At 37.9% G+C, this 27,198-nt stretch overlaps 1 protein-coding gene across 2 annotated transcripts in view; it reads right to left on the bottom strand.

Moving 5' to 3' along the window:
- Window positions 1-26,860, bottom strand: part of FBXL17 (F-box and leucine rich repeat protein 17) — a 508,942-nt gene extending 482,082 nt beyond the window's left edge. For both annotated transcript variants that reach the window (XM_059175615.1, XM_059175614.1), the window contains exons 1-3: window positions 25,880-26,860; window positions 6,471-6,593; window positions 2,591-2,848 (exon numbers count right to left, since the gene is read on the bottom strand). In XM_059175615.1, coding sequence (XP_059031598.1) covers window positions 2,591-2,848; window positions 6,471-6,593; window positions 25,880-26,860 — 1,362 coding nt within the window. The remainder of the gene's footprint in view (window positions 1-2,590; window positions 2,849-6,470; window positions 6,594-25,879) is intronic.
- Window positions 26,861-27,198: the final 338 nt, after the last annotated feature.

Genomic DNA, 27,198 nt, shown 5'->3' on the forward strand with positions numbered 1-27,198 from the left:
AACAGAAGAGAGGGGAAAAAACCCCAAACCCTACAACTTTAACTGCAGGATCAACCACTCAATCAAATACTCTATTTGAAAGAGAAAAAAGAAAAAAAAATCCAACGAAAATCCATCAATCATGAACAGTTCCATTTTAGGTCTTGTGAAACTTTTTATAATATTTCTAAATTGTTAGTTCACTAAAACTATAGCATACTCCATAGCACACCTCATCAAACATCAATGGGACATGAAATAAATTTACTGAGTGGGTGGGTCAAGGCCAACATTAATGTAACAGAATAGTATAGAACAGAAAACATTAATGTGTACTGTACATAATGTTATGTATTGCTTCACAAAACTTTTATTCTACTTTATGAATATATGAAAGCCATTCTCTTTCTACTATACCACAACACTATTCCATCAGAAAAAAAAAAGCTAAAATAAGACACACCCTACTACAGTACACTGAGCATAGGAAAGTATTATATATAGCAAAGTATACACAAGAAAGTATACTGAAATGAGGTTCCTTTATAGTTCCTTAATGTAATTTAATTACTTAAGAAAGTTACTTATGGATGAAAAAGATTTAGATTTTTTTAATACTTTTATCAGGATTATTACCTCACATATAACTATAAATCAGAAACTATAAAAATCTGAATTAAACATGTAATTTATCATAAATTAGTTGTAGAGAAGATTTAACATAACTAATTTCAAAGTTGTAAAGATAGATAAATTCATGATCCTTGACTGGCATATTTAAGTCTAGCTCCTTAAAGGACTTCTTATTTTCCCTCTATTTCAACCATAACTATGGATCTTATTCTCATAGGAATATCCTTAACGGTCTGCTCAACTGGTACCTATTCATATTATATCATATTTAAATATACAACAAATTTAGTCCATTTCTTCATAAATACACACACCTTTAAAAATGTTTCATTGGGAAGTATAATTTGCTGGGACATTTATATCACAAAAAAGTCATACCATTCAGTAAAATTTATAATTTCCCCATTAAAGATTATTTTGTACTAATACATTTAAGAACTCAATATTGCAGGGCACTTGGGTGGCTCAGTCGGTTCAATGTCTGCCTTCGGCTCAGGTCATTATCTCAGGGTTCTCGGATCAAGCCCTGCGTTGAGCTCCCTGCTCAGTGGGGAATGTGCTTCTCCCTCTCCCTCGCCCCTCCCCACTGCTCATGTACATGCTCTCTCTTTCAAATAAATAAATAAAATCTTAAAAAAAAAAAACAAAAAACTCCATGCTGCTAGTGAGTAATCCTATATATAACAGAAATGGATCAGGACAAATATTAAACCAAGTAACACTGCTATTGCCCAATTTCCCTCTGCAGACAAAGCAGACTTCCATATACATTTTAGCATTCTAATATATAAATTAGACTGACACACCCAGTACTATTTAGGACAGAATATTCTCAAATTTCATCTAATACCAAGCTTTCAGTTAATTCATATGTAGTGTTTAAATTAAGGGCTTTTCAATTTATTTCTAAGGTCATCTCAGATCAGATTTAAATCTAGGCCTTTACTGATACTCAGCTTTTATTGGGAAAAGTCAAAAAAGCACCCCAATTCTGAATTTAAACATTAATCCTGACAAAGTTCTTGAATGAAATTATTAATTCTTTCTTCCAAAAATGTCTGCCAAAGGAACGGTAGGTAGAATGGCAAATGTGCATGGCCTCTGCCCTCACAGAGCAGGTCCCTTTATTCAAGGTCTTTCAAAGGAGATCTTTAGTCTAGTGGAGTGGAATACTGGAAAAATGGAAGAGATTTTGAAGAACCCAGGTTTTAAATCCCAACTCCATCATTTGCTAAACATTAGGTAAGTTAATTAAATCTCTCTAAGCCTTAATTTCCTCCTTCACAAAATGAGTTTAATACAAACTATTTCACAAAGTTATTTCAGGGGTTAAATGCTAAAATACAGTAAGTGTCTACTACAATAGTGGGAACATTACTAAATATTCATAAATTCAGGGCCTGGCACATGGAATCCATTCAATATTCACTGAATAAATAATCCACTCTGAGACAAGAAATCTTAAATGCCATTTCCAAAAGAAGTGCATCAAAGAAAAAACACAAGTAACAGTATTTTTAATACAATTATTGGTCTAAATATAGGTAATCACCACCCTTTACTTCATTTTATACTCTTTAATTTGGACTTCATTTATGCCTTAAAACATATATTTTAAAGCACATAAGCGAATCATCTAGTAACATAAAGGAGGAATTAAAAGTTAATTTTTAAAATGTCATGCTGACCCGAACTGCACACTACTAGTACCTAAAGCAAAATTTGGTATAAGATTTAAGTAACAAAAGAATAAATAAATGGCTTGTCACAGAAGTTCAAGCACTCACTACAAAACACAACAAAGTTAACTTATCAGTTATAACCATGACATTCTAGTTCACTAAAATAAACATTTATGGGTACAAAAAAAAAGATGGCTTATTCTAGTCTCTGCACATTATTTTTAACATAATAATCTTTTAAAGCAAACATTTTTAGTTAATCAGAGTAAAATCATTTTATAGATGCTAAAATTTACCTGTTTGAGTCCTTCATCAGTAAGTTTGTCCTGGTTGCCTACATGAACTTTCTGAAGTAAAGGACAGTGAGAGGCAACCGCAATAATAGAAGTGTCAGAAAGCTGTTTACACCTGTAGGCTGTATACCTAAGAAGTCCAGGACACTTAAATGCTAGAACACATACGCCAGTATCAGACATACTGCGACAATCAGAAATGTTGATTTCAATTATATTCTGACTTCTTGATGCAATTTTTTCCAATAATTCATCAGTGACCTATGAGAGAAAAAAAGCAATAAATTTAAAATTTTGCTACAAAAAACTTACTTTCTATTCTTTTATTAAATTTTCCCTAATAAATAATACAATAGCATAATCAAAAGAAAACCTGATTTAATATTAAAGCATAACAAGAACTGTGGTATAATACAAAATACATACTTGGTCTTTTTCCCAGTTCCTGGAACAGAGCTCCTAAAACTCTTGGGAGTTTCCTGATTAAGAGGAGTCTCTTTTCTTATTCGTAACAAGCCCCTTTTGACCACACAGGAGTTTGTACTAATGAAATGACTTAAGTTGAGGCTCCCCAAAAGCTTCATGTTGGGGTCTGGTCACCAGAAAGACCAAACACCATGTGATTAGAGGGTGGTAACTTTCGGCTCTAAATCCTGACTTCCTAGGAGGGTAGGTGAGCTAGAGATTGGGTTATAAAAACACTTGAACATTGAGATTTGAAGAGCTTCTGGGTTAGTGAACACCTTAAAGTACTGGGAGGGTGACATGCCCACAGACCAAATGGAAGCACCACATCTTCTCTCCCTCTCCCGCTCCACAACTTATGTTGTCCTATGTATCTTTTCCACCTGGCCAGTCCTGAGTTGTATCCTTTACAATAAACCAGTAAATATAAGTATTTTCCTGAGTTCTGCAACTCAGTCTAGCAAATTACCAAACCTGAGAAAATGGTCAAGGGAACTCCTGAATTAACAGCTAGTCAGTGAGAAGTACCAGGGGCTCCTGGGACTTGAGACAGGCCTGCGAAGTGGAGACAGTCTTATGGGACTAAGCCAATAACCTGTGAAGCTTTGCACTAACCCCAGGAGTTACTTTCAAAATTGAACTAAATTCTTGGACACCCAGCTATTGTCAGAGATTTTGTTAGAATGAAAAACTCCACACATTTGGTGTTGGAAGTGCTGTCGAAAACACCAAGCAAGAATATATGTGTTAGTTTTCCTTAAAATCTTAAAGATCTGTCCTTACTAGGAAAGTTACTTTAACTTTCAAACTCACCAAAATCTCCCCATAAATGAAACTGTATTGATATTTTAAATGTTTTGTCTATTTTTAGCCCAGCATATAGTGTATATCAGTCATCATGCTCTTATGAATTATAATTTATTATACCTAATCAATTAGGAGATACCTGCCACAAAATATAAATTTTAATTTTACTACTTACTTCAGAATACTAACACATATATACTAATTCATAGATAAGAAAACACAACATTTTGTTTTTCAGCACACCAAAGATTACATAAAAATGTCCATATCAAATAGCTCTTATCAGAAAACTCCAAACTAAATACAAGTAACATTAAAATTCATGTGGTTAAAAACTCACATGGTCATCTGAATTTCAAACATAATTTTTAAAAAATCAACCTCTACATATTCCCTACCCAATCACGGAATGAATAAATCACAGGGATGAAAGGTACAGCATAGGGAATACAGTCAATGGTATGGCAATCACTGTATAGTGATGAGTGCAGCACAACATCCAGAATTGTCAAAGCACTATATTATATACCTGACACCTGACACTAACGTTAACATTGTACATCAGGTAAACTTCAACAAAAAATAAATAAAAATTTAAAAGAAAACAAAGTTAGTATTATTCAAGTTCCTTGAAGACAAATAATGATGAAAGAAAATGCACATGATGAAATTTAGAACAGAAGAAAGAACTGGAGTGTTCAGGAATACTAAGTAAGAGCCAAGTTTGCAACTACCTTTATACTTGGGAAAAGCAAAAAAAAATGTAGACAGTTACCTTCAAAGCTAAAACTCTGGCATACCTCACCTTCTATTTTTATTGTTTTTCATCTCCAGACCTAACTACCAGTAGGGGTGAAAGGCTATTCTTGGTCTGAGTTTATAACAAATAGCTCAGATATCCAAGACTAATGAAGTAAAGAGCCAATGTATTATTTCACATTACTTCTTTCCACTCTTCCTGCCACAATTAGCTAAATACTCACCATTTTCATAGACACAAATTTCACGGACCCAAGCATGGAAATAACTAATTCTGTAATTATTTCAACCTCTAACCAATGAGGCAGAAAAATAAATAGGAACTTACATACTCAGGAATTTGCTTATTTTGTTTAAAGTGAATGAGTTATACACACACACACACACACACACACACACGAACTACCAGTGGTATGATGAATTTGGCTTGTACGAACTTACAAGAGCCTGTAACATGTACCTATTTCCAAATCAGTGACATCATTGCATTCAGTGATACCACATTGGTAGCCTGAAATAGGCCATGGTGGGAGCATCTGTACCACAAAAACCAGCAAATACTATAATACACAGCTTTCTATTTGTTTGTTTTGAAAGCTAGTTATTCAACATGTATCAGCACACCACTACCTAAAAATATCATGGAAGGATTTGGAGCAGGTTCAGCACTCCAATAAAATCGTATTCTTTTTGGATACTTTTATGTATTCCTAATACAAAATACTAACAACCAAGTCTAAAAGAAGAATCCAACAAGTACAACAAATTATATGAAATAAACACTACTAATTCTTTTTTTTTTCAAAGATTTTATTTATTTATTTGACAGAGAGAGATCACAAGCAGGCAGAGAGGCAGGCAGAGAGAGAGGAGGAAGCAGGCTCCCTGCTGAGCAGAGAGCCCGATGCGGGGCTCGATCCCAGGACTCTGAGATCATGACCTGAGCCCAAGGCAGCGGCTTAACCCACTGAGCCACCCAGGCGCCACCTAAACACTACTAATTCTATCTTTTTTCCTAATTTATGCCACCATATAGACACACACTAGGCAGCCAGGCAATAAAGAAGACTGGAAAATTAAAACAAGATACATTAGTCCATTCTGCTTCTAAATTCAACTATAAAAACTGTATAAGAATATTTATACTAGGGGCACTTGGGTAGCTCAGTAGGGTAAGCCTCTGCCTTCGGCTCAGGTCATGATCCCAGGGTCCTGGGATCAAGCCCCACATCGGGCTCTCTGCTCAGCAGGGAGCCTGCTTCCCCCCTCTCTCTCTGCCTGCCTGTCTACTTGTGATCTCTCTGTCAAATAAATAAAATCTTGAAAAAAAAATTATACTATTCACCTATAACAATAGTATAAGAATACTATTAATAGTGTAATAATAATATGTTAAAAGGAATAATAATAGTATTAACTCATAACAATGTTAGAAGGATAAAATCCTTTAGTATGTGTAAAGCCCATAGAATAGTACATGGCATAATCAGCAGTACTATATAAACATCTGCCATCATTTTCTACTGTTAAGCTAATATTCATGATTATAACCCCTCCCCCAAAAAAGGTGAAAAGTTTAATAACTTTCTTTGAAAGTAAAGAAAAAAGGGAGAAGATATAGAGGAAGATTAAGAAGCAACCCAAAATTACCAATCCACATTAAAAAATATCTTCACCACAAAACCTAGCTTTAACATGATTCGCACACAAAAAAATTACTAAACATGTAATTATAAATTACAGTAAATTGAACTATCTTGAAAACTACAACATGAATTAAGTTATTTCTGAAGAGGAATAAAGACATTTTTTGAGGAGGTCAAAGTGAGTTTCTTAGAATTAGATTCCATACCTGCTGACGACTACTAAGATCCAGCTGCTTCCAAAACTGGAAATCTAAACAAAGGTCACGCCAGTACTTGCAAACCAATGAGGCAGAAAGGCAACGCTCATCCAGGGATAAATTGGAAAATATCTGTAAATAAAAAAGGAACCGCATAATATGTACTAATCACTTTAAAGGCACAGGAAAAGATTCTTATTAGTTAGAAAAAATTAACTTTTGAAACAGAAAACCATCTTGAATATAAGGGCCATTATTAGAAAAGTCATTGTTAAGGAGTAGCCTAAAGAGGAAGTACAGTATGAAAGCTAAGAATATGTGCTAATATCACCTTTCATGTAAAAGGAGGGAATGGGGAAGCAGAGGGAACAACACAAAGAGAAAGTTTGCCAATATTTAGAAGAAGAAAAAAAAAGGATGGGCTGGAGAAGCCAAAAACTAATAAAAATGCTTACTTTTAGGGAAAAGGAGAAAAGATTAGTAAGGGAAGGATAAAAGTGAGACTATTTTAAAGGGATGTAGTTTTACAGTTTTGACCTTGGAACCTGGTGAATTTTCATATAATTTTTTTAAAGAATGATGAAAATAAATCATAAGACCTTTTACCTCCATCATATTTTTTTCCAGAAATTCATGACCCCAATCAAAACCTGAGAAAAATATCATATATTCTAACTATGGAACAGCCTAAAAAATACCTGATAAGAACTTCTCAAAAAAATTCAAGATCAGAAAAACAAGGAAAGATGGAGAAATTATCATAGATCAGGGGAGAATAAGGAGAAATGACAACTAATGCAATCCTGAATTGGAAAAACATCAATAGGAGGACTATACTGATACTGATTTTACAGTTTTGGTCAATGTACCACGGTAAAGTAAGATAATTAAATTAGGGAAAATTGAAAACAGTTAAGGAATATACAGGAAACTATACTATCTTTGCAACTTTTCTAAGATTATTCTAAAATAAAAGGCTTATTTTTAAAAGAGATTTAAAAAGTTAAAATCACAAAAAGATGGATTAGGACCAATATAGAATCTTTATAGTTAAGATATGTACCAACAAATACAATGTGTGGACCATACTGAAATCCTTAACTAAACTGACTATGAGAAGATTGTTCTGAGACAATCAGATAAAACTCAACACAAAATAGATACTAGATGATTTAAAGAAAATTAATCTTCACTTTTTAGGTATTGATTATATAGTGGCTATATCCATACTGTAGTTATATTATGTTTTAAAAGCTATAATGCATTTTAGTAAATAATGCATTTTAGTTATATACTTAAGAGTTTGTAACTAAAAGCTATCTAGAATTTGCTTTCAGATACTTTATCAAAAACAAAGTTGGTGAAAGAAACAAGAAAGAAATAATATTGAAAACTATTAAAACTGGTTGAATGATACATGGCAGGGGCCATGTCCATTATAATATTTTCTACTTTGGTCTGTATATGAAAGTTTCCATAATATTAAGTGAAAATTTTAGTAAGAACATATGCTCTAACACTAAACTGTCTTATGCTAGATTTAAATCATGGCTCCACCATTTATTATCTATGTAACCTCATGCAAATTACCTAATCTCTCTGTACCTCAATCTCCTTATCTTTACTTTTTGAAGATTTTATTTATTTGAGAGAGACAGAACAAGCAAGCACGAGTGGCAGAGGGGCAAAAAGAGAGGGAGAAGCAGACTCCCCACTAAGCAGGCGGCCAGACACCGGGGCTCAATCCCAGGATGCTGAGATCATGACCTGAGCCAAAATCAGATGCTTAACCAATTCAGTCACCCAGACACCCCAACTTCCTGATCTTTAAAATGGGGATAATATAGTATTGACCTGACAGAGTTACTGCAAGGACCAAACAAGTATAAATAAAGTTTGGGGGGAAAGGTCTGGAACAGAGTTAAGCAGTATATAAATGATTCCTATCACAACTATGATCTGAAATGGAAACCTCCAGGAAACAAAAGTTGTAGACATCTAAGCTTAAAACTCTACTATGCTTAAATCTTTAACCTGGGGAAAATAACTACTTCCTCTTCACAACTATCATTCCTCTTCCAAAGGTCTAGTGAGAAATAAAAAATATATTTAAGAATCACAAGGAAAGATGGAGTTAAGCCCACTAAAGCCTCTCACACCCACTCATAACAACACAAAAAGCAATTAACTCAGGACTCTAAAAGGTTAATAACAGATGGACCAGGGAGGTGAGCCAAAACTTACAGAATGACTAATAAAAGTAATGAGTTTCCTGAGGTTTTTTTTTCCTTTTACCTCCCATCATGGAACAGGATGACCCCTATGCAAAAGTGTATGTTAGGCACAATAAAATACAGAGAGAAAGCCATTTTTCTGGACAGAATGTGATCCAGAGATTATGAGAAAAATCCTTGTTTTGGGTTTTCTCTTCTTTCCCTTTTCTCTTTTTCTCTCTGCTGGCCAAGTCCCAAATACAGCCTCAGTCACAGAGCTGCAATGTGGCAGCTATGTAGGCACCTAAAACCCTGAAAGTGAAACCATCTTTCCAGCCAGTAGAACCAGCAAAGAGAACTCTGTGGACCAAAGAGTGTGCAAGGAATCCTCACTACCTTTTTGTTAACATTCCACCATAAAAGTAGCCCCGGGGGCACCTAGGTGGCTCAGCTAGTTAAGCATCTGACTCTTGGTTTCAGCTCAGGTCATGATCTTGGGGTCATGGAATCAAGCCCACATCACACTACATACTGGGCAGGGAGTCTCCTTAGGATTCTCTCTCTCCCTTTCCCTTAGCCCCTCCCCCTGTAAAGCAAATAAATTTTTAAAAATTAAAATAAATGTAGCTCCAGTTATACAAAACTGATAGCAGCAGAGGCAGCTCTAACTCTGAAAGAAACTCTATCTTTCCAGTCAGAGAACCAAGAAAAGAGGCCTCTAAGTTAAAGAGTGTAAAGGAAGGATGAGAAAAGAAGACCCTTAAACTCTTAACTCTGTGTATAAAGTGACAAAAATCCCAAGTTAACCACAAAGCTGTATGTGTACAGAAGAAAACCAAAGTAGTACAGCAAAGTCTTTTAAAACTGAGCCAAAACTGTAATTACAGGCCAATGAAGAGAAATTTCAGTCTAAATGTAACAATGCTGGGGCACCTGGGTGGATTAGTCAATTAAGCATCTGCCTTCAGCTCAGGTCATGATCCTATCAGAGTCCTGGGATTGAGCCACATGTCCAGATCCCTTCTCAGTGGGGAGTCTGCTTCTCCCTCTTCCTCTGCTTCCACCTCTGCCATTTGTGTGGGCTCTTGCTCTCTCTCTCAAATAAATAAAATCTTTAAAAAATGTTTAAAAATAAATAAAACCAAAAAAATTTAAATAAACAAACAAACAAATAAATAAATAAATAAATAAAGCAATGCTGAGCCCTGACAAACCTAATGAAAGCCATGGATCTAGACATTCATAAACTCAGTGAACACCAATAAAATTAACTCAAAGACTCTATACCCAGACATATTATAATCAAATTGTCAGAAGACAAAGAGAACCCTGGAAGTAGCAAGAGAAAAGTAATTCATTATGTACAAAGGAGTCTCAATAAGGTGAACAACTTATTTCACATCAGAAACTATGTAAGCCAAAAGGCAATGAGATAACATATAGTGCTCAAAGAAAGTACTCTATATATAGCAAAACTATTCTCCAAAAATGATGGAGAAGTTAGAATATATCTAGATAAACAAAAACTGAGGGAGTATGGCCCCTGGCACCCCTTTTATTTTCTACATGACTGAAAAGGCAACTATATAAAATAATAATTATAAATCTCTATGAATGGGCACAAAGCCCACATAAAAGTGTAAGTTGTAACAATAACAACATAAATATAAGAACAAAGTTTTTATATACCATGAAACTATATTGGTATTCGTAGTTTAAGTGTCTGACAATAATTTTCACTTTAGTATGTCTAATATTAAGCTTTTAATTGCCATGACATCCATTTCAAAAAAAAAACACTTATCCTGAGTAAACATATTGCCAACTGTATGACATAACTACTAAAAAAACAACAAAAGGAACTAGGTTCTTACCACCCATTAACGACTTTCAGAAAACTCCAGGTAACTTAGATAATTGACTGCTTGAGTAACCCTGTTTCTCCCTTCTCATGACCTAATTCCTGCTTTTCTGCTTTAAATTAGCCAACAGAGAGTAAACCTGCAAAACCCTGGACATTCCACCCTTGAACTCTAAAAAGGGCAGAGCCCCAAGACTACTCTTTCTCTCCACCCTCAACGTGCCTAGATAATGCCTGGTGTGTAACATATGTTATAATAAGAACCAGAAGACCTGGCCCAGCTATTAATAGTGGCTCTGGTAGCAGAAATGTCTGTTTAACATGCCATAAGTAATGTGTGCCTAGACAAACACTACAGGCATTTCTGACAGGGGGTACTACCATCAGTACGCTCAAGATAAACAGAACAGTATTAATTCAAACTAGAATGTTGTAAATTATGGTGTTAATTATAACCCCACAACAAATATTAAAGTAACTAAAAATATATATAAAATGTGTATTTATGTATATATTCATACAAACATACATACACTAGAAAAGAAGGTAATCAAAATAGTACACTAAAAATGTCTAATACAAATGGAGCAATGGAGAAATTGATAAACAAAAAGTATAAGACAAAGAAAAATAAGAAAATGGCGAAAGTCTTTCCTTATCATAATTACATCAAATATAAAAACATCAAACTCTCCAACTTAGAAATAGAGAATAAAGTAATGAAACAAGAAGATGGTCAGGGTCACCTGAGTGGCTCAGTGGGTTAAAGCCTCTGCCTTCAGCTCAGGTCATGATCCCAGGGTCCTGTGATCAAAGAGCCCCTCATTGGGCTCTCTGCTCAGCAGGGAGCCTGCTTCCCCCTCTCTCTCTGCCTGCCTCTCTGCCTACTTGTGATCTCTGTCAAATAAATAAACAAAATCTTTAAAAAAAGAAAAAGATGATCAAATTACATAGTGTCTATAAAAGACTCACTTTAGATCTAAGGACACACATGTGTTAAAAGTAAAAGAATGGAAGAATGTATTCTATCCAAATAGTAACCAGAAAAGAACTGTAGTGTCCACACTTTTGTCAGGCAAAATACACTTAAAAACAAAAATTGTTTTGAGACAGAAAATTACAGAATGATAAAAGGACAAATCCACTAAAAAAGATATAATAATTACATATGTATGTGTAACAAAAGAAGTCCAAAATAGGTGATTCAAAACCTGACAGAATTGAAGGGAAAAATAAACAGCTCTACAATACTTAGAGACTTCAACACAACATTTCAATAATGGATAAAACAACCAGACAGAAGATAAATGAGGAAAATGAAAATCTGAACACTTAAACCAAGTAGGCCAACAGATATTTTTATACAACACTCCATCCAACAACAGAATATACATTCTTCTCAAGTGAACATGGATAAACTGTCAGTCACAAATCAAGTCTCAATAAATTTTAAAAGACTGAAATCATAGCAAGTATCTTCTCTGAACCACAATAGTATGAAATCAGAAATCAGTAACAAAAGGAAATCTGGAAATGTCTGGAAATTAAAGAACACACTTGAAAACAACCAATAAGTAAGAAGAAATCAGAGGGAAAAACAAAAAACATTTTAAGATAAATGAAAACAAAAATACAACATCCCAAAATTTATGGAATACAGTTGTAAATAACTGTATTAAAAAGAACAAAAATCTCAAACTAATAACCTAACCTCCCAACTTACAGAACTACAAAGAGGAAACTAAATACAGGCCAAGCAGAAAGAAGAAATTAAAAATCAGAGCAAATAAAAAATATGGACTAAAAAGATAATAGAAACAATGAAAACAGAAGTTAAATCCTTGAAAAGATCAACAAAACTGAAAAACCTTTACCAGACTAAAAAGAGAGAACACTCAAGTTACTAAAATTATGAATGAAAATAGAGATATTATTGCCAAATTTACAGAAATAGAATTATATAATACTATGCCAACTAAATAACCTAGATGAAATGGACAAATTCCTAGAAGGCATACAAAGTACCAAAGAACTGACTCAAGAAGAAATAGAAAATCTGAATAGAACTATAAGAAGTAGAAAGATTAAACCAGTAATCAAAAAACTTCCAACAGGGACGCCTGGGTGGCTCAGTTGGTTAAGCAGCTGCCTTCAGCTCAGGTCATGATCCCAGCGTCCTGGGATCGAGTCCCACATCCGGCTCCTTGCTTGGCAGGGAGCCTGCTTCTCCCTCTGCCTCTACCTGCCACTCTGTCTGCCTGTGTTCACTGTCGCTCCTCTCTCTCTGACAAATAAATAAATAAAATCTAAAAAAAAAAAAAAAAACTTCCAACGAAGAAAGCTAAGGAACAGAGGAAATAATTAGTGATACATTTGAAGAGCTAAGACTGATCCTTAAATTCTTCTAACGTGGATGATGAGTAACACTTCCTAACTCATTCTATGAGGTCAGCTTTACCCGGATACTAAAGCCAAACAAAGGCATCACAAGAAAATTATAGACCAAATGCCCCTTACGAATACAGATGCAAAAATCTTCAACAAAATATCAGCAAACTGAATCCAGTACATATTAAAGCATTATATACCACGGTGAAGTAGGATTTACCCCAGGAATGCAAAAGTGGTCCAAATGTAGAAATAAACCCATTTAAAACATACCATATTAATAAAATGAAGGGGGTTTTTTGGTATCAGATTTTTATTTTATTACCTATGAATTCCACCCCTCCTCCAGTAGATCAAGAAGGCAATACAATAGCATTTTTGACAGTTTGCATTCCTTTTGGAATATACAAGTTTCCATCCGTTTCATTGCTTTTCAAACTAAAGCACATCTTTTAGCACTTCTTGTAGCTGAAATGAGTTGATGAACATTTTCTCAGGTTTTGTTCATAACACATTATTTTTATTTCTTTTTTTCCTTTTTTCCTAAGACAACTGTTGAGTATATACAGAATTGAGTGTATATACAGGTTTTTTGTGGGGTTTTTTCCACTCATCACTGGAAAAATGTTGGTTCAATATTCTCTAAAATCCATTATTTCTGAAGCTATGAATCCTTTGAAATATTGTTCCATTTATATACAGCACTATCTTCCTCTCACTGCTTTTAGATGTTATGAATTGGTTGTGTGTGGTTTTTTTTTTTTTTTAATGCCATCTCAACAGATGCAGAAAAATCACTCGACAAAATCCAATACCCTTTCTTGATAAAAATACTTAGGAAACCAGAAATAAAAGGAATCTTCCTTAACTTGGTAGACAACACATCTATTAAAAACACATAGCTAACATTGATGGTGAAGGACAGAACATCTTCCCCTGAGATGAGGAATAAGACAAGGATGTCTGCTCTCTCCATTATACTAGAGATTCCAACCTGGGCAACTATTCAAGAAAAAGAAAGAAAAGGCATCCACGAAAGGAAGAATTAGAATGTTCTCTATTCACAAATAACATGATCTTTCTTATATATAAAAAATCCTAAAGAACACACAAAAAAATTTAGAGCTAATAAGCAAATATTTCCACATATTAACAGTGAATAATTCAAAATGCAATTTAAAAATCATTTCCATTTATAATAACACCAAAAAAATGAAATACTCTTTTTATAGATTCCATTTCTTCATATTGAGATTCACCATTTATTTGTCGAGTCAGTGTCATATTTTTTGCTATAATTTGAATACTTCCATTTTTAACATGTTTATAGTTTTGTCCTTTAAATCTAATATCTGAGCCCACTCATAGTTATTTTCTTTACTTTTTTTTTTTTTTTAGGATTTTATTTATTTACTTGTCAGAGAGAGAGAGAGAGAGACAGCACAAGCGAGCACAGGCAGACAGAGCAGCAGGCAGAGGCAGAGGGAGAAGCAGGCTTCTTGCCAAGCTAGGAGCCCGATGTGGGACTCAATCCCAGGACACTGGGATCATGACCTGAGCCGAAGGCAGCTGCTTAACCAACTGAGCCACCCAGGCGTCCCCATAGTTATTTTCTATTAACATTTTTTTCTTAGTATAGGTCACATTTTTCTGTCTCCTGACATATCTCATAGCTTTTTGTTAAAAACTAGACATTTTAGGATGTCCCTCTCACTTCTCCCTCTCACTCATGCTCTCCCTGTCACTCATGCTCTCTCCTCTCTCTCTCTTCCTCTCTCTAAAGTAAGTAAACAAAATCTTTTAAAAAAATAAATAAATAAAGATATTTTAGGGGCACCCAGGTGGCTCAGTTGGTTAAGCATCCAACTCTTGATTTCAGTTCAGGTCTTGATTTCAGGGTCATGAGCTCAAGCCATGAGTTCAAGCCCTGTAGTAGGCTCACAACCCTGAGATCAAGAGTCATATGCTCCACCAACTCAGCCAGCCAGCCACCACCACCCCCAATTTTTTTTGACATTTTAATTTCCCTGGCCTTAAACTGTGGGATCTATGTCCCCTGCAGTGTTGATATCTCTGCTCAGGTTTTAATACTTACATACTTTTTTACTCTGGCTTCCAATGGAGGTTACCCTGTTTGCATAGCTTAATTTTCAGCTAGTTGTCTGTGCAAAGGTATGCTCATACATCTCAAACCTGCTCTTCAATCTGTGCCTGGGATGAGAAGAGCACATTCAAGGCTTAGCCAGTTCCCAAGTCTGCCTTGGCCCTTGTCTTTTGCTAAACACTTCAGGTCTCCCCTGTACATGTGCGGGGTTTCACAGTTAACAAGGGATATGCGGAGAGCTTATCCCTTTGTAGTTTTCTCACTTCCAAGGTCTGACCCATCCCAATTGGCACCAAAACCCAAGACTTGCAAATATGTGGGTTTTCACTATTATATTTCCTATCAAGTTCATCACTTCAAGTTGACACATACAGGTTTTTACATGTTGCCACAAGTTGACTTAGCCTCTGGCAACAAGGCTGCTAGTTTCCCAAACTCTGGTTCTTGCCAAAGGAATTGGGGAATGCAAGAATGCTGTAGACATCAATGTTCTTATAAGCACTAGCAATTTTCCTAAGAATAAATGCTTCTCAATTTTTTTCTGCCTTCAATCAATCTCCAAAGCCAAAATAGTTGTAGGCAATTTTGCCCAGTTTTACTTTATTTTTATGGAAAAGATTCGCCACTCTTCCTGCAGCTATAGCTGCATATCCCTCTTTTGTAGTTATTTTTATGCTCATTCTCCTCATTTTATAAGATGAAAAAATAAAGACTCAGTCAGGGAAAGTAAACCATTTGTTTAAAGTTAAAGAACTTTGTGGTTTTAAGGGGTTAATCCACCCCTTATGTAGAATATGGTCACGGAACCAAGAAGCACCTTGTTTAAAATATATGACTTTGGATTGTACTTTCTTTGAACATTAGTTTGCTCTTTTGTGAAAGTGAGAAGATTGTTATAATCCACAGATAAATGACTAAATCTAGGTGGATCTCCATGAGTTTTAGTTATCCAGCTGAAAGGAAATCTTATAAGTGTGTGAAGGGTAGATAAAACCGTTCAGAAAAGATGGATTAAAAATAAAAAGGCAAAATATTAAACTGATATTCCAATGCATATATAATAGATCTTTGTTTGTGGTAGGCAATCTGCACAATGTTTATTTACACTTATATAATCTTCTCCCTGAGTGTGAACTGGATTTAATGACTGATCACTTCTAATAAACAGAGTATGACAAAACTGCTAGGATGTTACTTCTAAGATTACGTTAAAAAAAAAAAAAAAACTGTGGCTTCCATTTTTGGGTGTTCTTGGATCTGTTGCTCTGGGAGGAGTGAGCTGCCATGCTGCTGTTAGCCCTATGGAGAAGCCACAGGGCATGGCAAGTAACTTAATTAAGGATGTTAGCCAACAGCAATGAGAACCTGACGCCTGCCAACAATTTCACGAGTAAGTCTGGACAGGAATTCCTCAACCCCAGTTGAATAGCTCCAGTCAACACCTTGAATACAGCCACATAAGAAACCCAGGATGAAATGGGACTCATCTAAATCTCAAAGGGATTATTACCCCACAGAAAATATAAAATAATGGGGCACCTGGGTGGCTCAGTGGGTTAAAGTCTCTCCCTTCGGCTCAGGTCATGATCCCAGGGTCCTGGGATTGAGCCCTGCATCAGGCTCTCTGCTCAGCAGGGAGCCTGCTTCCCCTCTCTCTCTCTGCCTGCCTCTCTGCCTGCTTGTCATCTCTGTCTGTCAAATAAATAAATAAAATCTTTAAAAAAAAAAAAAAAAGAAAGAAAGAAAATATAAAATAATAAAATTTGTGGTTTTAAACTGCCAAGTGCTGGCATAATTTGTTACATAAAAATAGATATCTAACACAATATTTAAATATCCCTGTATTTCTTTCTGTCATTAAAATGCCCTCTCTCCCAAATCTCCCAAATCTTAACTCCTGAGAAAATAACTACTTCTCCTCCAAACTATCTTCTTAACTCATCTAACCAACATTTGTGCACATATACCTGGTTTTCTGTAAGAGACACTATGACTTGAGATGCGTTCACTAGCTTTAAGACTATATAGTCAAGGGATGCCTGGGTGGCTCAGTGGGTTAAGCTGCTGCCTTTGGCTCAGGTCATGATCCCAGGGTCCTGGGATCGAGTCCCCATTGGGCTCCTTGCTCAGCAGGGAGCCTGCCTCTCTCTCCCCACCTCTGCCTGCCTCTCTGCCTGCTTGTGTGCTTTTTCTCTCTCTCTTTCTGACAAATAAACAAAATCTTAAAAAAAAAAAAAAATTATATAGTCAAAGGCATTTCTGAATTTTCTTTGGATAATTTGAGATTCAAGAGAACGTGTACTTCAAAATTGAAGAAAGAGAATGTTGGTCTGTCAAGGACTGACCTGTAACAACATTTTTATTGAATAAAGAAAACTATAAAGGGGAAAAAGGAGCCTAAAGAACATTGGGATGTCACTTGTATCAACCCAGGAAACTGCTTACTTTAACACAGGTGTGTTAGCAATAGTTTGAACATGACAGAAACTCAAACTAAGTAGGTGTAGGCATTCTAAGTATGTAGAAGATCCAGGGAGCTATCATTTTGTACCTTGTTGCTCTGCCATCATTGCCTTCAGCTACTAAGTGGAAGATGGCTTACTCTTATAATCCGGGTGGTCTAGCCCTAAAAAAAGGAAGAAGAAGCAAAGGGCAAGCAACTGCTTTTATGGTAGGACTAAGAAGTTATACACATTACTTCCACTCATATTCAATTACCTAACATTTAGTCACAGAGCTACACCTATCTACAAGAAAGGCTGAAAAACAGACTTTAATTAGGTGACCACATGCCAAGTTAGAACAAGGTAAATTCCGATACTAAAAAGAATATGAGGGGAATGGACACTGGGAAACAGCAGTGACTTCTAATCAGGACCTCAGTTGAAAACAAACTTAATATTCTTGATCTTTAGTGGCAGATCTGGAAAACACAACTAAAATATGAATTACCAGAAAATGTACAAATCATATCACAGATATAATCTGAAATAATCACTCCCAGCAACATCCAAATATTCCTGAGCCTTGAAAGATTCTATTTTTGACCAGGGCATCAGTATAAAATTTCAGAAGATAATTCAAACCGAAAAAACTTCCACAAAACGCATTGTTGTCTAACACTTAGTCAAACCTATCCCACAGAACCTTATAGTACTTGAAAATCAAAAAAGCCAATACCTATATTTGGCCATCTAATTTTGAATAAGGAGATTTTATCTGTTATCAAGTATTATTAAAAAAGTTTATGAATAAGCAGATGGCCTGCAAGTTATAGAAATAATACTTGAAAAGAACCAAACCTGTGTAGCTATTTTATATTGATTCCTGTTGTGTCAGGGACTATGCTGGGTGTCCTGAGAGACACAGAGGTATTCAAGATAAAACACAATATTCTTGGGGCACCTGGGTAGCTCAGTTGGTTAAGCATCTGCCTTCAGCTCAGGTCATGATCCTGGGGTCCGAGATCAAGCCCTGTGTCAGGCTCCCTCCTGAGCAGGGAGCCTGTTTCTCCCTCTCCCTCTCTCTGTCAAATAAATAAAATCTCAAAAGAAAAAACCCCATAATATTCCTGACTACTTATTGTATGATACCATTTATATGAAATTCCTAGGAAAGGCAAAACTATATAGGCAGAAGGCAAATCAGTAGTTGCCTGGAGATAGGGGTGTGAGCAGAAATTGCAAAGACTTTTGCAGAGTAAGACTGCAAGGAGGTACAAGGAAACTATTTGAGGAGTTCTAAAACTGGATTATAATGATGGTTGTACAGCCCTGACACTTGTTAGAACTCAAACTGTAGGGGTGCCTTAGGTGGCTCATTGGTTAAGCATCTGCCTTCAACTCAAGTCATGATCCCAGCTTCCTGGGATTAAGCCCCTTGTTGGGCTCCCCACCCAACAGAGAGTCTGCTTCTCTCTCTGAACCTCCCCCTGCTCATGCGCGCTCTCTCTCTCAAATAAATAAAATCTTTAAAAGAAAAAAAACTCAAATTGTACACTTAAAATGAGCAAATTAAATATCAATATAGCTGTTTTCCCCCCAAAACGTCCACAAAGCTCTGTATTTCTATCATTCTATCATTTTTCTTCCCAGAATCTTTGAATTCCTATTTGAGACAACATAAGTGCACATATGCAAACATCACCTGTTATAATAAATAACTAAGCAGATAATATGCTTAAGATTCAAATAGATTTCCTCTTCACAATCATCTCAGATTTAACTATTTCAACCAAGTTCTACTTTTCTGCCCTTTTTCAACTTTTTTCTACGTATATCATCCCTTGCTTCTTAAATACTCTACTCATATTACCTGCCAAAATCTTGAAAGTAACATGTACTAAACAGTCTCTTGAATAAAGTACTGTTCAGAAAAACCTAAAGTACTGTTCAGAAAAGCGCAAAACCTACTTCTGGTACTTTTCTAACCACACACCCACAGGGAAGTCACATAGAACTATTTCCTAATCTATAATTTAAAATAATTTCTTGCAATTTATTCATTAAAATTTAAGGCACAGCGAACTTATAAAATCCAAACTATTACTACAGAGTGCTACTCTACAGTAGAGTCAGATACTACGAAATTTACAGAAAAATAAGATTTATTCCAGAGCCAGTCACAGAATTCAACAAAACACAAAACTTTTTTTTTTTTTTTAAGTATTTTAGGAGGAGATACTAAGAAAGGATGTATCCTTCTGACATATACCCATTATTTTTTGAGCAATTCCTTATGCTCTAGGACAAAATATTCTAGGCTCATCTTGTACTTTCCTGGTACCAGTTCTGTAATCAGCCATTTCTCCAACAACACTGATTCATTTTAGTAGAGAATGGTTTTTAGAGGCTAAGATCTGGATCCTAAGTGTATACACTGTTATTGGGCATTGCTTCTGTAAGGCCCTCTCAAGTGGACAGGACTAGGAAAAAAAAAAAAAAAATATATATATATATATATATATATATATATATATGTAACCAATCACCCATCACTATTCTAGCTTCTTCCTCCACATAGATGCTCTTAGCACACCACTTTGGCTCCAAACTTGAGCAAGACTTTTGACAAACAAAAATTATATTCAGCCAAAATTAAGCAACTTTTTAGGAAATTATTATGCTAATATTAAATGTTTTCATATATGCCTTCACTTATTATTTTGTTATTATTTAACATTTATACAACCTGGTATCCCATAGCTGGCGGGGGGTGGGGAGGCCCAGGATTATCCCCTTGACAGCTACATTACAAGGCACCAAAACGTACAGAACTCTCAAGATAAGAAACAAATCTCACCTTTTGTGGTCTAAGTTAATCAAGACTACTTGGCATTCTTCAACAAAGAAAAATCTTGAAACTGACTTCCTAACAACATTCCATTTCAGAGCTTACTAAACTCATCCCTAGAATTGCAGAGATTTACCTTCTAGAGGTTATCTGGTACTAGAGTAGTAAGTTAAGCATTCATGAAATGCTACAATAACTTCGTTCCTCTTACCCACTAGTAGTTACATTCAAGGCTTTAAAAAGCAGTATTACTTTTTTCTTTGACTCCCATTTCCACTGCTTTCATCCTTATTTTCATATCCTTACAAAAAAAAAAAAAAAAAAGGGCGCCTGGGTGGCTCAGTGGGTTAAGCCGCTGCCTTCGGCTCAGGTCATGATCTCAGGGTCCTGGGATCAAGTCCCGCATCGGGCTCTCTGCTCAGCAGGGAGCCTGCTTCCTTCTCTCTCTCTCTGCCTGCCTCTCAGTGTACTTGTAATTTCTCTCTGTCAAATAAATAAATAAAATCTTTAAAAAAAAAAAAAAAAAGTCAAATATATAAGCCTTCCCCCAAAGCACATTTCTCTTATAAAATTCTTTCTTGATCACTAGAACAAGCTGCTAACAATAAAGCTGTAAAAAATCAAGACTTAATACCTACCAACATATTATTAGGGGTGCACGCATGATGCAGCAGTTTTCTAATTGTGGTGACAGATTCTAGATCTCTCACCTGGTTTTCTTTGGGGGGAAAAAAAAACAGGTCTGCTGACAGAGAGCAAGATTCCTAAACAAATGCACACAAAGTCTCTAAATATTAAATACAGATCTTAAAATACCAGTTACTCAAATAGTAACACTGAAAGAAAAGTATTCCACTGCTATCATTTAGTATAACTGTTGCATAGTGGCTCCACAATTTAAAATTCTAATTGTGATATCACAAGGCAGGATTGTTTTAAGTTATAAATGTAACAGGTGTCAAAGACTGAAGCTACCTCAGTTCATCCAAACCAAGGCATCAACCAGTAAAAGATCAACTGTAACAGGCTAAAGTCCTTAAGAAAATGCTATTCCCATAGATGACCTTTGAAGAGCCATTCCCTACTTCTCAAATTTCTTATATTTAAAGACCACAATTCAATGCTACAGACCCAATTATAAAATTAGCCTGTGACTCATAATAGCTTAGAAGTTGTCTGGTGTAAGCTCCTCCCTGCCAACCCCAATTCAGGAATCTCTTTCATAAAATCTCTAAGAGAAGATTACTGAGACCCTCTTTCATAATATATTGAAAAGCTCTCTAGGCCTGCAAACACGGAGAGGGATTCCAGTCCAGGGACCGACTTCCAATATCTAAAATGTCTTGAAGTCTTCAGGCTTGTTTTTTCACGCGAAAGAAGTGGGGAGTAACCAGATCTCAAATGTCTCTTCAGATTCTGAAGATAAAGCTCACTATTTCAAGAAACAATTCATTGTTTTTACACAGTTCGTACTGGTAGAAAGGATTTTCTAAATTTCTAAATGTACACATTCTTCAACCCTAAAATTCCACCTTCTTGAAATTTACCCAAAAAAAAAAACCTGACTATATATGCACAGAAAACATCTGTTAACATTGTTGATTGTAGCAGTAAGTTGGAACCATTCAATAATAGAAAACTACAGTAGGGTATAACATTGTGGAATACCATGCAGCAGTTAAAAAAGAATGAAGAAAGGAAGAAAGGGGTGCCTGGCTGGCTAAGTCCATAGCTGCTGATTTCAGGTTTGTAAGTTCAAGCCCCAGGCTGGGCGTAAAGATTACTTAAATAAATTTCTTTTTTTTTTTTTTTTTTTTTAATTTTTCAGAGAGAGAGAGAGAGTGCAAGCACACAAGCAAGGGGAGCAGCAGGCAAAGGGAGAACAGACTCCCCGCTGAGCAAGGAGCCTGATGTGGGACTCAATCCCAGGACCCTGGTATCATGACTTTAGTCAAAGGCAGATGCTTAACCAACTGAGCCAACAGGCACCCCTAAATAAACATTTTACCAAAAAAAGAAAGAAAGAAAGAAAGAAAGAAAGAAAGAAACTATATACATACACTACTTACTAATAAGGAAAGACTTCCAAACCATACTATCAACAAAACAAAAAATTTGAAACATGTACATTTTGATGCCATTTATGAAAAAAAGCTATGAAGGTTTACACAGGTCTTACTATAAAGACAGAAATGTTCTGGATCTGCACAGTCCAGTACGGTACCAGCCAGTCACACATGACTACTAATCCCTGAAATGTGGCTACTGTGACTGAGACACTGAATTTTAAATTTAATTTTAACTACTTTAAGCTACTGTACAGAGCAGCTCTGAAAGAACAATCTAAACTGGTAACAGTGGTTAGTTACCACCAGAGGGGAAACTAGATGAGAAACTAGGGGTGACTCTAGACAAACTTTTGTCCTACCTGCATTATTTTAATGTTTTAAGACAAGTTACATAAAAAGAAAAATTTAAAAGAAAATCTTTTGATATTGAACCAAAAATGTGCCCTATGAACTGCCATCCATAAAAAGAATTTAGGTGGGGTTTTGTTTTTTTTGTTTGTTTGGGTTTTTTGTTTTTTGTTGGTTTTGGGTATTTTTGGGGTTTTTTTGTTTTGGTTTTTTGTTTTTGTTTGGGGGAGTTGTTTTGTTTTCGTTTTGCTTTTTGCCTGAAAAAAAAATTTACCTGGAACAAGTTGGTAGTTTTCATTAAAAACAACCCTTAAATGACATGTCCTTACATTTCTCTTTCAAACTCTCCTTCCTCCACATCCCACCCCCCCTTTTTACAACTACAGTAACTTCTGGTACAAAAGATAACAGCAATACCGTCATAAAGGCTACTGATCCATAAGTAGGGACGAAGGGCATGCTCTCTAAGAATTTTTCCAATAGAGGTGATAGATTTGTATCTCTGTATGCAACAGTTCTTGTACTATAACAACATTGTCATAGGGCACCTGGGTGGCTCAGTCAGTTAAGTGTCTGCCTTCAGCTCTGGTCATAATCTCAGGGTCTGGGGATTGAGTCTGGCATTGGGCTCTCTGCTCAGTGAGGAGACAGTTTCTCCCTCTTCCTCTGCCCCTCCCCCTACTTGTCCCCTCTCTCAAATAAATAAAATCTTTAAAAAATAAATTAAAAAATGAAAACATCATCATAGCTCCCAGAGTCTTCTCTTCTGCAAGAAAAACACCTCCAGTTCTAACCAAAAATTGAGCCAGACCCTTTAACCATCACATAGCTTTTACTGTGGCTCACAAAACAACTCAGGTCCAGATATTAACATTTCTTAGAGGCTTTTCTTAGTGGCATGGCATATTCACCTAGAGTATCAGCCCAGACTTCCTAAACACCTAGCCATTCATTTGTTCATGAATATTTACTCAAACCTACTAAAATACCGGCCACTGCCCTTAGCGGAGTGGATAGAACAATGAACAAAATCTACGTTGACAGCGCCTCTTCCACCAAAAGCCCTATTCCTAAAAGTTGGAATGCACTGGTAAACACTGAAAAACCTCAATTAAATTCATTCCAATAGCCTAACTCACTTCATGCTGAATACATCTATGACTATAAGACACACACAGAGAATCTTTACTCAAGTTTCTAATACAAGGAAATCTACCTAACATGTGTAAATACTCCAGCACAGAGCGCCTGAGTGGCTCAGTCATTAAGCATCTGCCTGGGGCTCAGGTCATGATCCCAGGGTCCTGGGATGGATCCATGCACTGGACTCCCTGCTCCAGAGGAAGCCTGCTTTTCCATCTCCCACTCCCCGTGCTTGGGTTCCCTCTGTCGCTGTCCTCTGTCAAATAAAAAAATGAAATCTTAAAAAAAAAAAAAAAAAAATGAACCCCCCCTACCTTTAAAATAAATTAATAAACACTCCAGCACAACAGGGCAAATCCAATGAGTAAAATCCTCAAATGTCCTTCAAATCAAGTGTTGAACAGTCCACAGAGAAATCTGAAAAAACATTTTTAGTAGATAATCTATTCTAGCGAAACTTATTCTAAACAAATTTTCTTTATTATGGGATCATGTACCCTTTTTAGAGGGGGAATTAAAATGTTCTCTGCCTCCTGAAATGATGAGTTGGGTGGAAAGCAGAAAGTACCTACCTTTTGTTTTGGTTTTTAAACAGTCTTACCTGCCAAATAACAAGACAGCAATCAAACTTCTATACCAAATATCTGATGATATTTGTCATTTGCTGATTTAAAAAACTCAAGAAAATTACTCTTCCCTAAAATGCATACCCTGAACACAGAGTAGGCAATTACTCCTCCAGAAAGCACACCTCCATAAGAGTTAAATCATGACATTTTGACTCAAGGAAAAGTTATGCTTTCCCATTCTTTTGCTATATTATTTACAAGAACATCGGTATCACAGTAAAAAAAGGATCTAAACACACACGGAAAAACTCTAATCAAAAAAGTGTATTTGCAAGAGTAACAATTGTAACTGATGATAGTTACATCAGTAACAGTAAAAGTAGCCAAATTCTTATCTGGGTTATTTTTACCTGGTATTAAATATCTCCCATACTAAAAAAGGAGGTTTATATTTATGAAGTTGGCCGAGGGGGTGGGGGTGGGCAATGAGGAAAAAATAACTTGCTAGTAATAACAACACTAACTTTGTCACTTAATTAAATTTCTCACTAGCATTAAGAAAACTGCAAATTTTACTTAGTTGAAAGTGAGACAAAGCTCCCATAGGACAACCACGTCTTCTCCACTCAGCCATATTCCCAACCAAAAAATACTTTTGTCTCTACCTTCTGACAAACTGCATGGTTCTATATAAGGAATAAAATGTAGGAAGGCAACAAAACGTAACATAAACCAAAGGACTTTCAAGCCCAGCAGACTTAACTTCCCCAGACTGGCCCTTTGTGTGTGTGACCTTGGACAAGTCATTCAACTCTTTAAGCCTCACTAGATTCTAAACTCCAGAGAGCAAAGACCACTTCTGCCTTAGTTATTACTGTAGGCACACAGCGTTGAAATATCTATGTCTTCTTGTATAAAGTGGTGTTGTTAATACCTGTTTCACAGCGTTAAGTGGGTGATTAAGATATTATGTACGCAAAGCTCAGGCACAGTGCATGATCCTGGTAAATGTTCAAGTAAAGATCACAGTTAATGACATTAACTAGCAGCTATCAAATCGGTAAGTACTGTCGGAAGACCTTCAAATACTAACATACAACATTTTTAGTAGTAAATGTATATTGCTCAACTGATAAAAATATTTTCGCGGAAAATCTACAAAGAGTTTCTAAACCAGTGGGAATCTAGTAACAGATGAGTCCTGAATTGTGGTAACCCAAGCTATTAAAAGACACTAACCAAACTCCCAAGTTTTTCTACTTAAAAAAAACAGGCCATAAGCATCTTCCCCATTGGTTTCTCCCCTTCGGACTTCTCTGGCTATCAGGGAACCCCCTCCTCCGCGCTTAGGGGGAGGAGAGAGAAAACCTCCGAGGCGGGGGCCGGGGTTGGGGGAAAGCACGCATCCCTGCGCCACTCGCCCAGACCCACCTTGAGCAGGATGGATGGCGGCAGCTGGTTGATGTCTGGGGTTTCAGGGGGTGGATCCCTGTGACAGTCGCAGGGGTTTTCGGGGGGCTCCTGACAGTCCGCGTCGCCGCATTCATGCTGCTGCTGGGCGGGCGAGGGGGCGGTGCCCCCCGCTCGGGCCGCGTCCCCGCCGGCCTCTGTGGGGGCACCTTCGGAAGTGGGAGAGGAGGGCGGGGGGCAGAGCGGCTGCGGTGGCTGCTCGGAGCCCTGGCAGCAGCCGGCGTCGGGGGGCCGCGGCGGCGAGGCGCCTCCCCCCGCAGGCCCTCCGCCGCCGCCGCCGCCGCCGCATCCCCCACCGCCGCAGCGGGGCTGCTTACACGGGGTGCAGGCGGGAACCCCGGCCCCCTTCCGCTTACACACCATTTCTGGGGGCGTAGGGGGCTCGGCCGGCGGCGGCGGCCCCCGGAAGAGTTGCACGGCAGCGGGCGGCCCCAGGAAGCGCACGGGCCCCACGCTGGCCAAGAAGAGGCTCCGGCCCTGCTGCTCCCAGGCGGCGGCCGCGGCCAGCCCCAGCTCTTTGCAGCAGGAGGCAGGCGACGAGGCCGAGGCGGCGGCAGCTGCGGCGGCGGCGGCCGAGGATAGCAGGAAGCGGCGGGCGGCGGCAGCACAGTCCTCGGCAGCCAGGGCCGCGTAGCGCCGCGCCAGGTGCTGCGAGGAGGCGGCCGCGGCGTAGGCCCCGTCCCGCGGCGGCGGCGAGAGCGGCGGCTCCTCCTCTGGGCCGGCGGGGGCGGGCGCGCCGGGGCTGTGCACGATGAAGCAGAGCATGCAGGGCCCGCGGAAGAAGCAGTCCCGGCTCCCGGGCGCCGCCGGCTGGGGGGGCGCCTTGGCCGGGGTCCGGCGGGGCAGCCTGAGGAGAGGGCGGCGGCGGCGGCACCAGCTGCAACAGCGAGGCCTCTTCTGGCTCGGGCGGTTACGCGGCTCCTTCGAGAGAAGGTGGCCCATATAGAAGGCCCCGAGGAGGGGGACCGGGACGGGGAAGTAGGGAGGCCCGGAGAGGCGAGCTCCGGCAGCGGGACAGGCCTCTCGCTGGCTCGGCCTCGGGCCCGCGGCGGGGTCGCCCGCCCGGCGCACACACACGCACACACGGGCACACACGCGACGGTGGGGGGTGGGCGTCAGCTGCGGGCCGCCCGGGAGCCCGACGGGGGCTACATGCTTTGCCCCGGGAAGCCGGGAGAACGATGGGCGCGAGCTTTGGGGACGCGACGGAGAGAGCGAGCCTGCCGGCTAGGCAACCAGTCCAAGCCTGACCCGCCGACTCAGTCAGTGCGGCGGCGGGG

This window comes from Mustela lutreola, chromosome 5 (genome assembly GCF_030435805.1).
Source record: "Mustela lutreola isolate mMusLut2 chromosome 5, mMusLut2.pri, whole genome shotgun sequence".
In the NCBI taxonomy this organism is placed as follows: domain Eukaryota; kingdom Metazoa; phylum Chordata; class Mammalia; order Carnivora; family Mustelidae; genus Mustela; species Mustela lutreola.